General features: G+C 40.3%; 4 protein-coding genes across 8 annotated transcripts; all 4 read right to left on the reverse strand.

Moving 5' to 3' along the window:
* Window positions 1-363: 363 nt before the first annotated feature.
* LOC135653258 (large ribosomal RNA subunit accumulation protein YCED homolog 2, chloroplastic-like) lies at window positions 364-3,158 on the reverse strand. 4 transcript variants are annotated; one of them, XM_065175047.1, is made up of 8 exons: window positions 2,939-3,158; window positions 2,659-2,856; window positions 1,938-2,027; window positions 1,346-1,432; window positions 1,158-1,238; window positions 1,039-1,084; window positions 808-905; window positions 364-687 (listed from the first exon to the last, which is right to left on the reverse strand). In XM_065175047.1, exons 1-7 carry the CDS (start codon window positions 3,152-3,154, stop codon window positions 838-840), a joined length of 786 nt encoding a protein of 261 aa, XP_065031119.1. In that variant the 5' UTR covers window positions 3,155-3,158; the 3' UTR covers window positions 364-687; window positions 808-837. The 4 variants fall into 4 exon arrangements, 3 of the variants coding, with proteins under 3 accessions (XP_065031119.1, XP_065031118.1, XP_065031120.1); XM_065175046.1 differs by having other exon boundaries at window positions 364-905; window positions 2,939-3,157; XM_065175048.1 differs by having other exon boundaries at window positions 364-905; window positions 2,659-2,853; window positions 2,939-3,155.
* A 2,260-nt stretch (window positions 3,159-5,418) lies between these two features.
* LOC135652706 (anamorsin homolog) lies at window positions 5,419-8,181 on the reverse strand. The gene is made up of 8 exons (XM_065173878.1): window positions 8,023-8,181; window positions 7,675-7,831; window positions 7,234-7,394; window positions 7,040-7,144; window positions 6,142-6,301; window positions 5,919-6,055; window positions 5,750-5,824; window positions 5,419-5,650 (listed from the first exon to the last, which is right to left on the reverse strand). The coding sequence occupies exons 2-8, from the start codon at window positions 7,826-7,828 to the stop codon at window positions 5,612-5,614; spliced, it is 831 nt and encodes a 276-aa protein (XP_065029950.1). The 5' UTR covers window positions 7,829-7,831; window positions 8,023-8,181; the 3' UTR covers window positions 5,419-5,611.
* Window positions 8,182-8,643: 462 nt separating this feature from the next.
* LOC135652431 (protein STRICTOSIDINE SYNTHASE-LIKE 13-like) lies at window positions 8,644-10,506 on the reverse strand. Its single transcript, XM_065173358.1, has 4 exons — window positions 9,891-10,506; window positions 9,529-9,813; window positions 9,290-9,457; window positions 8,644-9,218 (listed from the first exon to the last, which is right to left on the reverse strand). Exons 1-4 carry the CDS (start codon window positions 10,238-10,240, stop codon window positions 8,819-8,821), a joined length of 1,203 nt encoding a protein of 400 aa, XP_065029430.1. The 5' UTR covers window positions 10,241-10,506; the 3' UTR covers window positions 8,644-8,818.
* Window positions 10,507-10,654: 148 nt separating this feature from the next.
* Window positions 10,655-15,912, reverse strand: LOC135652430 (rhodanese-like domain-containing protein 8, chloroplastic). 2 transcript variants are annotated; one of them, XM_065173355.1, is made up of 8 exons: window positions 15,539-15,911; window positions 15,191-15,244; window positions 14,626-14,775; window positions 13,666-13,840; window positions 12,917-13,008; window positions 11,571-11,674; window positions 11,166-11,444; window positions 10,655-11,028 (listed from the first exon to the last, which is right to left on the reverse strand). In XM_065173355.1, exons 1-8 carry the CDS (start codon window positions 15,839-15,841, stop codon window positions 10,896-10,898), a joined length of 1,290 nt encoding a protein of 429 aa, XP_065029427.1. In that variant the 5' UTR covers window positions 15,842-15,911; the 3' UTR covers window positions 10,655-10,895. The 2 variants fall into 2 exon arrangements, with proteins under 2 accessions (XP_065029427.1, XP_065029429.1); XM_065173357.1 differs by lacking the exon at window positions 15,191-15,244 and having other exon boundaries at window positions 15,539-15,912.
* Between the last annotated feature and the right edge of the window lie 921 nt (window positions 15,913-16,833).

The raw sequence follows: 16,833 nt of genomic DNA on the forward strand, positions 1-16,833 counted from the left end.
AATCAAACACAGAACTGGTCCATGGAAATATGGCATGGCATAAATTAGTCAACCTGCATTGTAGATGAGTCATAGATGGGATCAGACTTGGTGTCAACTTAAAACATTTAGCGTTTCTTTTATCAATATTCAAGAGATTAATTTATGTAGACATTTAGTACCTTCTCTTGTAATTTTTCCTCATAAAAAAAATCAGATAATCTGGCAGCAGTTTGCTAATGATACAATCTAAGATGTTCAGAAGGTTAAGTTTTCTTTATGCTACTGTATTTAAACTAAAGCTTATTTCTAAGTTATCAGTCATGGCTTTGTATCTGAATAAGAAGTAAATCTAAAATAAGCAACAACCACAAGGTTCAAAAATGATGCAAAAATATATATGTATTTTCTAAAGTAGTGATATTTGGACCCTCATATGAAGTAAAAGTTTGGCTTAATTAACCAAGAACAGGAAGCCAAAACAAATCTTGATCACAAGTAGATATAACATATTTACCTTCCTACCTACCTAAGAGTAACCTGTTGTGCAGTTATCTTTGTGCCAAAAAACTCTTCAAACTATGAGAACCGCGGCATCCACCACTTTCTTATTCATCACTCTTTTCTTGATATTAATGCACATTGGCAACAGTCTTTTTGATTATCCTTGCCTTTGAAATATGATCAACGACATGTCTTCAAATGAAACTGCAAAATCATATACGAAGGACCTCATTCTGAACTCTGCTGATTAAAAATGCTAACGTTCTCACAATTCATCTATCATATTATCTTGAAGAAAACCATCTATTCTTTGTATTAACAAACCACTTATAGACTGATAAACTTGAGCATGCTCTACATTGCATCCCTTATTTCGAGAAGCCTATGCCACCTTCGGTCATACTCGTTCTTCTCATCAGTAGCTGCAAATTGAACAAAGACAGAGTTAATGAGTGTGATCATCAACTTTCACATCAAATGCATGAAGCTAGTTGGCATGATGATCATTTATGTATCTGAGACATGATACTTGTTTTTCTGAGAACTCAAACTTACATTGCCATATGATTGTAGTCTTCGCACATGATTCTGAGCAGGTGTCCTGCAGTATGTCTCTGTTATTAATGTCATTCATTTCAGGAGATAGGCATTCCAGATTAAATAGACCACATTACCTTTGCCGAGGCTGTCAAACGTATGGTATCTTGGATTATTGAATCAAGATCAGCTTCCGAGCCAGGTTTCACATATATCACCTGGTAAACCATTTTCATCAGAATGGATTAGACATAGTGAAACATATAAACATGTATCATACCTAATGCCACACAAATGTGTATAAGAGAAAGGGATCAGAGCACACCGAAGGATCGTTTCCACCAATTTCAGGAAGTTCAAACTTGCTGTTCTTGCTTGAAGGTAGTACCCAAACATCAAATGTGGTATCGATCTGTAAAACGCAATATTATATCTTCTACACGGATTAAATTAATAAAAACTTGTGGCCACCATTGGTAGGTGAGTGTCAATATTGTATTATGGGAGATGTCATAAATTTTATTTTTAGTACTCATTATGTATGCTAGAAATTTTAACTAGCTTAGTGAAACACATGTTTAAGTTCTTTTTACTCTTTATCTTATCCAAGGGAGTTGCATCTTTAATATTCAATATGATATTAAATGATCAAATGCAGCTTATTAAATTTGTTATTTTATAAATGGTATATCTTATTATATATATATGTCATGTCACTAATAAGTTTGTTCTGTAAATATTGGAGGTTATGACCCAAAAAGAAAGTGATATTTTCCTCTCAGAATAAAGGCATTGTTTTCATCTTTGGGTCATATATGAGTTTGGTAGATCGCCAAAAATCAAATTGTAGTAACCTAGACATTTCTTTTGATATCTTTAAACAATGGTGATGAAGTCGAAAGAAATTTAACTGATACCTCTCTGCAATAGGATGTCAAGCAGCAACTGCATTTTCTGTTGAAGGATGTCATAATTCTTCCAACAATGGAGAAGCCAAAGCTCGCATGCTGAAGCCAAAGATTTGAGAGTTAAAATGCATATAATGGAGATATTATGAACAAAGATACTGGAGTGCCAGCTGAGATGACACTGCCGCAAACGATTAAGCTGGCCAAACATTCCATTATCTCATTCAAGAGAATGCGACCAAGATAATTAGTATATCAACTAAGGTTGGTAAAAAGGTTGACCAGTGCATGAGGCTCCTCCCTACAAGTAAATAGATTGTTTCTGTAATCCGATACTTGTTCACCAAAGTTAGATAAACTTGTCATGGTGCCAAGCTCTGTGCAAGCTAAGATCGATGAACAATTTTTCATCATCAATTGAAGTGTCGATAGCTTGAAAATCCAATTGAATCATCAAAGTTCACATCTCATGGATATGGAAATCTATCGTCATCTCGTTCATACAGCTGGTTGTCATCTTTGCATTACCCTTCAATGTAGGACCATTAGGAATAAAATGATTGCACATAGATGCCAAAGGAAATCGATTTGGCCGAGTTGTACATGCTAGTTGCTGGGGCAACAAGGTTATCCACCTGTTGATACTGCAGATTTGGTTGAACGCAATCTAATATTGGATGATCTATCGATTCTTAGACATGTCAGACACAATTGTGGGCAAATATTTTACCTTTTGAATGGTAAGCCTAACAAAGACGTCCGCGTCGTCGTGCCCCTCTTCTGCAATGTCCGCCAGCTGAAGCTCTCTGAGCGTGAACATGTACTCGCAGCTCCACTGCCCCTGCCACCTCCCACCCGACGTCGAGATGGTGATCAATCGCCGTGGTGCTCGCGGCGCCGCCTGCGCGTCCCTATTCCTCGAGTTCTGCTGAGGGCAAGGATGACAACCGGATAAATAGACACTCGGTCATATACGCTTCGACTGATGACTGGTAAGAGGTGTTGTTCACCTGGCGAGCTTCGTTTCCACGGGAAGCAGCAGCTGCAGATGCTAGAGAAGCTCCTCTATGGAAGTGGGAACGGATGGCGAATCGAGTGCTGGGGCAAAGACTTCTGGTGTTGAGGTCAGTGGAGATGGGACGGAGGAGCTGTGAGATGGAGCTGTATGGCTTCGCCATTGAGCAGAGCTTGGTTTGCCGTAACTCAGCAGTGTGAACAAAAGGCATTTGGCTACCCTTATCTCTTGGCATAAGAGTTCGGGTGGTGCGGAATTACGTCTTCTAATTAGATCTTTTAGCATTTCCATCCTTTAATTAAAAATTCTATATTGATTTTTTTTAATATAATTATTAAAATAAAATATTTAATTTTATTTATCCTAATATTATCGATTTTATTAACGAAATATACAATACACAATAGCACAAAAATGATTAGTAAAAAAATAATTTTAACGTCTTAGGTATGTTTTTTTATTATATTTTAATTAAAAAAAATTTATCGACTATTATGGTGGTAGTGGACGATGATGCCATGTCATCGCCCCAAGGTCCAAGAGATGTTCCCCACGCTGGTGTACTCTAAGGTTAAAGGGTTGAAGGTAGGGAAGGGAGCGCTCGAGTGTGTGGTGTGTCTCAGCAAATTTGAGGACAACGAGAAGCTCCACCTCCTCTCTCGTTACAACCATGTCTTTTATTTCTATTGTATTGACACCTAGCTTACCTCCCACGTAACTTATCTTGTCTATCGCACCAACCTCGCGGAACAAACTGTTGATGAAAATATTGACCTACTACATGTAGCCACCCTTGCTACAAATATGGTGGATCTTCAGCTTAAAACTGTTGCCCCACCATAAAATCATGTCACCATCATCGTGGACCCATAGTGGTGCCAGCGGAGGAGGAGGAGGAACAAAAGGAGGTAGCCATGGAATTGGTGCAGATTGGAAACCAGAGGTGGGCAACTCGATGGCGATCCGGGCATGATCGACAAAGCTCTCATGGTCTCATTCAATGGGACATTTTCAGGTCCGATCGGTGGACAACATCAATCGGTACACTCTTCGTTTGCCACTCTCCCGCCTCTTCCTCCTTTGGCACTACTATGTATCTATATTGGTAGGAGGTGAGGCATCTGCGTGGGCGTCGCCCAAATTGTGGGAGCTCCTCCAGTTGCCACCTAGATTGTGATCATGCCACTTGCCTTTGGCTTCTAATCCTTGCTAATTCCATGATTGTCTCCTTTCACTCCTCTTTCGTCATCATTGTTGTGGGTCCAAGATGACGGTGACATGATCCTATAGCGGGGCAGCGATTTTGTGCTAAAGACTCGTTGCGTCTATAGTAGGGCGGGCTATAGGTAGTAGGTCGATGTTGTCATCGATGGCTTACTCGGCAAGATTGGTGTGACATATGGGGCAAATTACATGGGAGGTGATCCATGTGTAAATGCAATCCAAGTGGAAGATGTGGTTGCAACAAGAGAGGAGGCGGAGCTCATCGTCATCTTCAAACTCTTTGACACACATCGCATACTCGAGTGCCGCCTTCCTCACTTTCAATCTCTTAACCTTATAGTACATCAGCATGGGGAACATCTCGAAGACCTCGGGGCTCAACCCTTGTTATCACCGAGAGCGGGTTACATCGCTCACGAAGCAACCACATCACTGTCCACCACCACAACAACAGTTGACTAAAAAGTTTTAATTATAATATTAAAATTATATTTTTACCTATCATTTTCATGTCATTCCTATATATGCTATCACATGTTGTATTTTTTACCGATAAAACTAATGACGTTAGGATAAATGAGATTAAATACTTTATTTTTATAATTATAGATCTTTTAATATAAAATTTTAAGTCTAACAATCGAAATAACTATAAAGAATAATATGTAATTAATCTTATGGTATGTATCATGTCAACGTGTGTGTACGTGTGTGGGCGTGCGTGCGAGAGAGAGAGAGAGTGTCTGTGCAAGTGTCTGTGCGAGTGCTTGAAGATGAGAAAGGAAAAATAAGCTGCTTGGATGGACGTCATAATACATGTGCAGTGGAAGGTTCTTACTGGGATAAGCCTACTCAGATCCACCTGAACCCATGCATCATCAGCACCAAGACGTGACAAATTTCTCACTTATTTCCCTGTTTTCAGATTAATTCATCTGCTCATCATTCCTCCTATATTATCTTTCCAGTCTAATATTAAACTTCTAATTCATCCACAGAAACAAGTACAAAAGAACTGATGTCAGTAAATATACTTGGAACACAAGAACAAGCAACAAGAAGCCTACTTAAAATGACCATCAGATCTGTCTAACCTGCAGCTTAAAATACTCGTCTCCACGATAACGGTCATCAATCTTAGAAAGAAGCAGCGATCAAATGTATCCATTCATGAAGGGACAGAATAGAATAACTTTGCCTCAAACCCATCACTGACCTAAAATCTGGCTCAACAAGTTGAACAAATTGACATGCAAAATTATTCTTTCATTTAGAATGCAATCTATCACCAACTACGCAGCAGAATTTGCAATCCAATAAGTATTTCATCATTGGTCACAAACCATCAGTTTACATGTAGGTTGGGAGTGTTCAAATGAATGATTTTTGAAGTTCCACTACAGACTCTTGAAACCTATGAAAGCTGGACCATGCTTCTAACAACTCAAATATCAGCCGCAAGGAAATTTGCAGATAGAGATACCTGAAAATAATGAGTACACAACAGCGAGTCTCTAATTAAAAATGGCTGAAAACTTTTCCGCTATTTTAAGCAACAAGTTCGTGAAAATGTGGTGTCTACCTTTTCACCAAGTTTGAATGGAGGGAGACCTTTATATGGGCATGTACTACAACGGAATGCATCACCAAGACCACACTGCAAGATTTGGCAAAAGATTAACAACCATCAAAAAGAAAACAGAAAACTCTAGGAATAACCCTATTTTAAGAATGTGAACTTTGTTACTTACGTTGCCACATGCTGATTGAGGATTGTTTATCTGCTCAGAAGTCAGACCCAGCTTCAGCACCTTTGCTTCTTCCTCTGCCCGACCACACGTGCAGTTCCTGCAGGCTTTCTTTGCCTTTCCAACTTCACAATCTCCTACTGCATTAAGTTCATGAATCACAGATCAATATTTAGCTACTGTTGTGTAGCAAAGGGCAATGCCCATAATGTAAAGCATATCTAACCCAGTGGTAACTGTGGTTTCTTCAAGTCCTCCTCAGTTAAAAGACTGTCCTCATCAATTAAATCTGATTCATCATCGATTTGGATCTTTGGAACAGTTTTGGTTGCCTTTTTCAGAGAGAACGATGACCCCATTGTCCAAGAAGCCTTTTTGCCCTTGATCTGAATCAAATTGTCACAACTTAATAGCAACAACAAACACAACATAAATGCAAGCTGAAGACACCCGGCCAGTCATTTCCCAACTCAATGCTGAACTTTTTCAAGATGTGGTTAGAGACTTAGAGATAATACTATTTTAATCTGTTTGAATTGTGTTAAAAGAATCCATCTTCCCGTGGCTTCATGCAGATTACACAGTGATGAGATTCTACAATTGGCATGTCATTTAATAACACTCTAAAACAGTGATCTTAAACTTTTGACTTCAAAAAATCCAGATAAATTGCAATTCAGCAAAGGCATTCGATGCAGGGGAATATGTGGCGTAGGGTATCTTAAGGTTAGGCCTTAAATGAATCTTGATTTAATCAAGCATGGCATTAACTCTATTCAGATGGTAGTTTCTAATTTTTGCCTCAGTTGGGTGAACCATAATCCCTTTTGAACAGCTACTCGAGGGAAATCCCACTTTGGGTTGCATTCATGAGAGTCATTCTAGTAAGTATAAATTGACTGAAAAATAATGAAATTCATCCAAGCATGGATGTACAATAGCATCTATGTGTATCCATATGTATACATCATATCCATAAGTTATACATCATTATTACAATAAACAAGGATATATGCAAGTTCTTGTCCATGTTGGTATCCATAGTTAACAGGACAAAAAGGATATGATTTTCCAAAATACATGAGTGGCTTTCAAGATAAGAAGTGGTGAAAATTCAAACTCACCGTGCAAATGTGTACTTGTTCAAGTGAGAGAAAAGGTTTTGCATCCAAGGATTGTACTTCTAAGAATCCCGCCATTAGCAACTTGCGTTCAAGCATCGAGCTTGGCTGCAACAAGAGCAACAACATAAATCTTCTTGCAAGGGTTTTAACATCCAGAAAGATGCACACTTCCAATCATTTAAAATAATTCTTACCTTACTTCCAGTCTGCTCAGCAGAAGCCTGTATCACAATAGCTCCACCAGGTTTAAGCACTCTGCTGAACTCCTCAATCGATTGCTCGCCAACAAGTTCTGGTGCTTTGGACACGGAAACAACTAGATCTACTGAGGAAGACTCAATAGGCAACTTCCCCTCTGTAACACCATTAAACTACCATCATTTACTGTACACTGATCGATATAACTGATCTATGAGTATGGCGTTCTACAGTGCGGTTCAGATCTGGACCAAGCCTCAAATTACGTGAAACAGAGAGGACACGAACAAAAATTCAGTCGATTTCAGATAGATCTATTTAAAGAGCGACAAATTTCCCATGTCATTCATATGTTTCACTCACATTTAAATTCCTTGTCCTATGGATACCAAATTCAAAGTTTTGACAAGGAAAAGGGGGAAACGAGAAGAAGTTACCCAGAGAAGCCGCTTGGGTTATAACACGCACGTCGTGGTCTCGAGCAACCAAATCCATCCCCAAATCCAAGCCACTAAACGCAGACAACACCGCATTGAGAGGGATGGAGACGTCATCCGCCAGCAGAAGCGCACGCTTCCCCGTCGCCGCCATGCCCTGCAATCAAAAACCAAGGTTCAGAAGCCATTAAAATCTAGATCCGTAAGCGAAGAATGCAACGACGCCCTTCAATCAAACCCAGAAAGAAAAAAAAGAAACAAAGATCTGTCGAAGCCAACTTTTAGGGGCAAATCGAGGAGAAATGACTCCGCGATCGACCGCGGAGGGGCGAGAGGGGAAGAACGTACCGTCGAAATCGAAACCCTAAGGGAAATCTCCGAGAGGAATCGACCAGGCGTGCTTCGATCCGGGAATCGAAGATTCAAACTCTGGGAAGACGGGATCGCGTTGGACGGAGACGGCCACAACCAATCGCGTTATTTTCGAATCGAGTTTTGCTTCGACGCCAATTTATTTACTTTGATGGTGGCGAAGGCGGTGACCCCTTTTGACCAATCCTGGAGGACACGTCACCGGATCCGACGGCTCAGGTCTGACCTAATTAGAGGAGGCACTGATCGGGCCGCCGTTTGGATTTGTATCAAACGGTGGTCGGCTTTTCTCCCTTATTTGGCTTATTTATTCGACGCTGACGATGTCGGTGATGTCGCACGGGATGCACGCGGCAGCCTTCGACGACCATCAGATGGAAGGTCAACAGATCCGACGGTCCAGATTCCATCTCTAATCGATCTCTTCACTTGTGTGGGTTGTGATGCAATTCCCTGTTGCCCACCACACAGCTTTACCTCTTTGTGCGTGTTTAGCTATTGATCTCACATAAATGAACATTTAGTGCATTTCCTACTCACAAATCCTACGTGTTGCTTTAATGGCAGCTTCTGCTGCTACTTTAGCAAAGGTGACCGACACACAAGTGCTCCCCTCCATTACCGTTCTGCTCAAAGGTGATCACAAGCTCTGTAGTTGCTAACAGAAGGTGGTCGGATGACAGGGCCACCGGAATTTGAATGCTTATACGCAGCATATGCTACCGTAAGGTAGAAGAGGGAGAGAGGGAGAGTGTTTTGAGGATAATATAGCTTATGGATAAGGAAGAGTAGCAATACTGTTATGGGCTACTGTTCCAACCCACAACTTCCCCTGGACTTGCCTAACTTCGCTGACCAGCTTCATCACCTCGCCGCCTCTGTCCTCGAGCACCTCGACGACGTTGCCCTCCTCGTCGAAGAGCGAGATCATGGTGAACATCTTCATCCCCGTCATCCCCGCGAGGAAGCTCAGCCTCAGCGGCAGTCTGAAGTATACGCTTCTCAGCCATGGATTGCGGGAGAAGACCTCCTGCGCCCGCGTGCGGCAGCAGTCGATCGCCGCCCAAAACTGCCCCTTCTCCGTGATCCTTATGTTGTCCGGGAACCCTGGCAAGTCCGCAAACACCTCCAACTTGCCAGCTTTGGGTCCTTCTATCCAAAGCCTCATTATCCTGCACCACATGCAGGTGTATATAAGCTCATGCAGGTATGCCATGGGCAATCGCATGAGAGAGGGACTTGCCTGCAATTGGTGGTCTCGGTGAAGAGAAGAAAGGTTTGATCCTTGGATAGCTGCACCCCATTAGGAAATGCTAAGCCTCTCAAAACGACATGAGAAGCTCCAGAAGCTGGGTCGTACCTCAGAAGCCTTCCTGTGGCTTCTCCTTCCAGTAATATGAAGAAGTGATCACTGCATGCCGACGTATCCCACCAGTGAGAGCGTTGCAAACAAGGGGAAGACGAAGGCCAAACACCCCTCACCTTCTGCTGTATCTCGAGCTGGTGTCGGTGAAGAAGATGGACCCGTTGCGGTGGACATCCAAGTCGTTGGCAAAGAGAACAGGTCTCCCTTGCACATGAGTCGATAGAAGAGTGGCAACGCCTCCATGGTGGCCAACGGCGGCGAGCCCAAAGTAAGCGTCGGCGATATAGAGCTTCCCGGACGTCTCGTCGAACCGCAGACCGAGTGGTCGACCGCAGAGCTTCTCGTGCTTGTTCTGCTTCGCCGTCGTCGACTCCACACCATTAGCGCACACTTTCTCCGACCTTTCGTGCGTACGTATGGCGTTCGGTGTTACTGTGAGGCTCGATTCAAGCAGCTAAAAGGAGCAGAGAAGGTATACCAGTTAGGGCTAACGAGAGCAAAGGTCTTCCACCGGATGGACTCGCCCATCCACCGGACGACGCGGCCGTCGGCCAAGCCGGCGTACGGGCCTCGTCCCTGGGGATCGAACTCGAGCGACTCAGGGCCGAACACCTCGTCGACGAACTCCAGCTTCCCGAACCGGAGTCTGCTTCGACAATCTCGAGGCCAGCGCTGCATGACCTGGTCGTAGGGCGCGATGTTGTGCTTCACCGGCCGGTAGTCGTGCCCCCCCAGCGGACCCAAATGGAAGGGGTCCATGAAGACGAGGCCGAATGCCAAGGCCAGGAGGGAGAGCCATGGGCGCGGCAGCAGGCCTTTCTTCTCCATTTAAGCTGAGCCGACAGTGAGAGAGAAAGAGACGGAGGATTATAAAGCAGTGGACCGAGTGCGGATGCATGCATGGCTTTGTTTGAGCATGAGGTTTGTGTGAATAGGTGATTGTTTGGGGTTTGGTTGTGCATGCTTTTGACCTGCTACCATTTCCTCCATCAGTAATGCATAGATTGAGCTTCAAAATATGTGCAATTTTCTCTTGATTAAAGACCATGTAATGAAAGTTTTGCAAAGTCCAAAAGATAAAATGATCATAAAAGTTGTAATAATACAAACTCCTAATAAGAGGAGCAAAAATTGAGTTGCATTGTGGTCACCTGAATTCCCCTCCCTTGATCATTTGATGCCTTTTGTCTACACTTTCCACAAACACAATTTAAGCTTCTATCACTCGTGGACACTTTGGGATCTTGAAACAGCCATTCCTGAGAAGCATGCAATTATGGTGCAACAAATGGCCATGGTAATACAAACCTTCCAAATTACAACCCCAAAAAAAGCCATCTTTTGCTCATTTTAGGACTGAAAGGATATGATAATTATGGTGCCTTTGTCATAATTAATGACCTGGTCTTCACTTCTTTGATCAAGGTATGGATTTGAACAGCTTAACACTGCAAAATGCAGACAAGCTATTTGAATTCCTCTGCTACTCCCCATCACGATACATGTGCCATTTCTGGTATCTCTGATGACCACGTAGTACAGGTCTAAGTCGAGGAGCGGATGTGCAGTGCAAACAACAGCACCCGCTTAATTGTGTCACACAAGAGCTACATGACCTGAGAAGAGGAAGGAAAAAGAAAAAAAGAATTGAATCAACTTTGGATGTCGAATTGGTTGGGACTGAAACAACTATGCGGTGCTTTAAAAAAAAAAATTTAACCGAACAAGATATAAGGTAGTAGCAGGTGCTTACAAAAAGAGCCGGTTGCAATCAATATTTGCACAGTTGCGATGCCTGAATTCAAGAAACTCTGATCCACATATGTAGCATCTTGCAAATGTATTGTTTTTGTGCACCATATTAGGTCTTGCAGCGGCATTGGTGTTGGCTCCTGGTTTGTAGGTAGAAGGTGGTAAGGACAGACGCCCATCAAAAACAAACAGGTTCCCAACCCATTCAGCTGAACCTTCATTCTTGAGATAATTAGAGACACCCCCGCTTAATGTGTACAAGTTTTGGAAACCCTTTTGTCTGGCATGTAAAAATTTTGGAAAGTCAGTTAAGAAAATTAAGATATTTTATACTAGAGTGAATCTGATAACAAAGGTAAGGCTTATTCCCATGAATAAGCTAAAATTTTCAGGAAAAGAAAACAACCTAAGAATTGTGGAATACACATCACATCTTATGCCACCTGTGCAGTACATCAGTATATCAGTATGTTCCTTGTCAATTCCAGCTAAAGGATCTGAAGAGGCTACCTGGATTTCGAAGACCAGATGGCGCAAAGTGAGTTAGAAAAAAAGTGTAGATTTATCAACAGGACAAAAATCAGTAGTCATGTAAGATTCATTCCTACACATCTCACAGAAAGCAAACTGGTTAAAACAGCAAAAGAGGTTCATTACCATAACAGGATAATTAAATAGGCTAGAACACAAGCACAGTTTACCAACTATGCTAGAAAGTGTGCAACTTAGATGCAATGGATGGTTGTGAATATCTTTTACATGGATATTTTGTCTGAAGACGGTGTAAATCCATCTGACATATCAAAATGGTAAAATTGCTACTTACGTAGTGATCAAACCTGGTTCTCTATCAAGGCCAAATTCTGATTAAATTGTTTTAAGGTGCACTTGACTAGAGGCAAATTTGTATCTCCAAATCATATGCCCACTTTGGAGGCAGATTTTAGAAATTTCATCAAATAAGTTATTCAGTGACAGTAATTCTCTATGAAACTAGCTGGCAACTAGAGAAAGTAGATTTGTTGAGCTAGAAGAAACATATATAGCATGTCTATCAGTGGAGCCCATGAGTAGTGTATTTTAATATAATGTGTATTGAGATAACACAAGATTGAAAGTAGATTCAGATAATAACACAACAATCAAATTATAACAAAATACAAAATTAAAGGAACCACCAGGGCCATTAAATGCTAAAAGGCACTTACTGCCAAGGTGAGAAAATGAGAAAGGGCGAAAAAAATCATCAGGAATCTTTTTTACTTTTCTCAAAGAGGCCATGAATTACTAAAATATAGCTAAAGTTTGTGGAGAAGATAACTAGCTAAAAAATTTCAGTAATAGGATTTCTTAAAATGTCCTAGTTCATAGAAAGAGAAACTCTTTATTTTCTTTTCCTTTCATTTACTTTCAATTTTCTCTTGCCCTAGAATCTAGATAGAGACCTAGACTGGAAGATTAAAAGGCCAGTTATCAAGGTAATAATAATAATTATATTTAATAAGAAGACGCGGGGATTCTCATTATCCAATTTGCATTGTTCTTGGGTACTGATGGTGCAACTAGCAAAGCAAGTTCAAGATTTGAAAATGTTCAAGCTAGAAGATAAGGCAACGAATAGTCATAAACAATGAGCTAGATGAGATGATTCATGTAAGCAATCTTGAGTTGAACTAGTATAAAATTTCTCCTACATGTAAATTGAAGAACTATAAAGTAAGAAGAGAAGTTTTAGCTGAATGGTAATGAAACCTCTTGTTCTGAAAGCCCAAAGGAGGTGCTCCTAAAACAATCCACGTTAGGTCTTTGTGCTCCTTGAAAATGTCCAACATCCCATTCATAGCCTGCAAAAAGAGAATATGAAGTAGTATTTTACTTTTGTGCAACATACAAAAAGTTTGAATTATATATATATAAATAAGACTCATCCTGAAAATTCAAGTATTAAATGTACATAGAAGAAAATAAACTTTTTAATGGTTTAGGCCCTCTCTACAAGATGTTCACATCTCAAGAAGTTGTTGTCTAAATAATGGCTAGGCTATTTCTAGTAGGCAGCGTATGCCTCTAACAACTCTCCCAAAACTAAAAGAGTGAGAGAGAGAGAGAGAGAGAGAGAGAGAGAGAGAGAGAGAGAGAGAAGAAGAAGAAGAAGAAGAAAAGAAGAAGAAGAAGAAGAAGAAGATACTAAAGCCTAAAACCAATGGTTTTATTTACATATTGGTGCTAAATAATTTGTGTTTGGATCTACCATAGGTGAACATTGTTAGGTTGCAGATAGGGACTCCCACCATATTGGTATGTTGCAAGAAGCAACTATAAACTCTTCCATACCTTTCACTGTTTAGGATAAGCATGTGGAAATTGTTTACTCAATATCACACTTCACTTAGGCCCTCATACTTTGGAACTCACATTTTTTGTGAAAAGAAACATGACGTCCATTTACATCGACACATAATCAAATTATTCGAAGTTAGCAGAACTAGGAATAAAATTACCATTTCTCACATCCAGCAGTAGACATTTCCTATCAGAGACCTGCCCGTCTGACTCACGTGTTGGTCTGCTGACATTGTTCACGGATAGCAATCTTTTTCTCCAATCAGATGGAGTCAGTGGGTAAGCTCGCATAGAAGGATCTACCAAAGGAAGGTGAGAAACACCTCCTTCCAACTGAAGAAAATATTAGAGCAAAGAAAAAGTGGTCAATTCCATACATAATATGGCATGAAAGACAGCCTACTACAATCACAATTTGAACTTCTATAACATCACTGTAGGAGTTTTTGTACAAAAACAAGCAGAGATTTCATTCATTAGGTGGTGGCTACATGAAGAAGTTGGCTCTGCAAATTTAATATGCAGAGCAACGAGATACTCATTCTTGATGTTTAAATAGTCAAGTTACTCAGAATAATGAACGGTGCAGTCAAATTGCCTAGTAGTACAAATTTAACCATAACATAAAGCAATAATTTTTTACTTTGATAACAGGAAAATGGAGGTACATGACATACTTTTACATCAAGGGTTTACATTTTAGCAGAACGCTTATCGGCAGTTTGCATGCTACAACATAGGGCATGCTGAGACAAGTGTCCCTCAGGGAAAACAAAAACAGAAAAAGAGAAGAAAGAAAGCAGAAGCTATATTTTACGTACATATAAGTTGACTATCACATCTAAATCAAACATGAGGCTCCAAATTGAAGATTAACTCTGTTTGCAGACATCCAAAATAATCGGAAACCAAACATTCATGTGATTTGGATATATTCTGTGTCTTCATAAAAGCAACACAAAATGCAGGTCTCAAAAATTCAAGAGCATACGGCTCAACCCCAGACACAGAGGACACATATATATCTTTTCTGTATAACAATTTAAATTTACATGCAAAAGCCAGAACTGCACTATAGCAAATAAGGCCATAGCATGATAATAGTAAATATGGCTTGCCTGTACAAGTGAGGGTTTATACCGCAGTTTCAACCGTGGAAAAGCATGCCCATGAGAAGCTGCTGAAACCTGGACCAGAATATCTGAAAACCTCTGATCCTCCTTAACCCAATCTGCATAGGCCAGAGCATCTTCATTTGGACCACTATACTGAAATAATAACAATAAAAACCAAGTATTATTATTGTTAAGCGAAAAAATCCAATATTCATAAAGCTATGTCATTAATATATGCCTTAATACTCTTCCTCGTATAACAAATATCATCTGAAATTACAACGCTCCCAACAACTTGTATGCACGACAATGGTAAAAGCATTGCTTAACATCAGATCTCCTTCTTTAGATCAACAATGCATCAGACACATTTAATCGATTACAAGAGTAAAACCTTTTTTATAGGTCTTAAAATTGTTACAGGAGTGAATATTAAATTTTAAGAAAGTAAAGACTGGAGAATGTGCACAAAACTAATATTTTTTGTTAATCACTCTTTCAAAATTAAAGGATAAAAAATGTCCCGTAATTACATCTCAAGCTGTCAAAAAATCTAAGATAATTGCACCTGTGCATTAATCCCTTGCTCATTGACGTATATGCGACCATGAATATCCCGTCCCTAGTACCATAAACATCAACATAAATTAGGATCATTGTTCAAGTCGTTTAAATGCATAACGTAGCAAGTGATCTCTCTACATAATGATAGAATCAACACAAAATAAGTCATGTCAAGGCAAATTCTTTGCCATATAACAAGATGATACATGGCTAATATTGGAACAAAACCCTTAAAAGACTTTACTTTATTGTGGGCAAATACCATGCTAATTCCTCAAAAATGGAAAGCAGAAACAAAAATCAGTGTAACGCAAAGATAAAACGATCAAGTAGTATTGATAATGACCTAGACCTGGAGGAAGGCGAGGTGCCTGGCGACCTCAGCCTGAGGGTTTTCGATGACGACGAACTTATAGAAGCTGACGACCACGAAATCGTCCCCTCTTCCGGCGTCTGGCTCCTGATCGGGGCTACGGCGGGAGGCGACGACCCCCTTGGCTCTTGATGCCGGTCGTATAGGAAAGAAGCGAGGGAAGGAGAAAGAAGAGAAGGAGGAGGAAGAAGAGCAAAAGAAGGGAGACACAAACGGCAGGCGGCGGAGGGGCCGCACGGGGCACGGAAGGAGCGGCGCGACGCGGCCGCATGCCATCGCCATTCCTCTCGACCCTCGTTTCCGTTGGTCGAAAGGGCAAAGAACGCGTGCCTTATCTACGACGGTCACACAACATTCCTTTAAACTTTGTGCGGACATTTCCTCGAACACCTTTGCCACTTACAATTCTACTGTACTGTTTCCGTTGCTTAGCGGGCAGCGCTTTTTGTTACCCGTTATACCCGACCCGTTAATACAGGATCCGCTCCAAATAAAAGAGAGGAGCTAGAATTAATAAGTCCCAATATTAGCTCTTAAGTAGTTAGTCTAATTTAAATATCCTAAAATGTCACATAATAATAATAATAATAATAATAATAATGGATTGATTCATCAAGTGATCTTTTCTCCCTCATTGTTTTTAAATTATATTTTATCATCCAAATATTAAAAAAAATTCCTACTAATTTTAGGCTCATAATCAAAATATTCAAAAAAAAAAATCTTTAGTAGTTGCCAATACCTTAATTATATATTTAGTTGGTTTACATTTTCAATCTTTTTTAAAAAATATTTTTGGATGAAAATTATGTTTGGATGTTTAGATGTGTTTCTTTCATTGATTTAATCCTCCAGTGTTCTCCAAACATTATTTTGTGATACTAACTCTCAAGTTTTTTCATCCTTTTGAGTTCAGCCCATCAGGAGCCTTTCTACATGAGCTTTTTCTTTCATATTTATTTGAATTGGATCCAACATACAAGAAGATATTTTTTTTCCTTTTTGTACAATAAAAGGATCTTGATTGTCACCTTAATATAATCATCCATGTGTGGGATTTCATCATTGGATAATTAGGTATAGGGCAACTTGTGAGCTATATTTTTTTATCAGATTCCCTCAAAATATTAGTGTTCTTTGTTTCTAGCATGTTTGATGTAATTTGGTGGATTTTTCACCTATATAAAATTTATTGCAGATCTGACTACTGTATGGTTTCCAGACTACACTGTTAGTGCACAGATGCACACAGTTCCTTCTTGCATTCCAGCACA

Source organism: Musa acuminata, chromosome BXJ3-11, assembly GCF_036884655.1.
Source record: "Musa acuminata AAA Group cultivar baxijiao chromosome BXJ3-11, Cavendish_Baxijiao_AAA, whole genome shotgun sequence".
Taxonomy (NCBI): domain Eukaryota; kingdom Viridiplantae; phylum Streptophyta; class Magnoliopsida; order Zingiberales; family Musaceae; genus Musa; species Musa acuminata.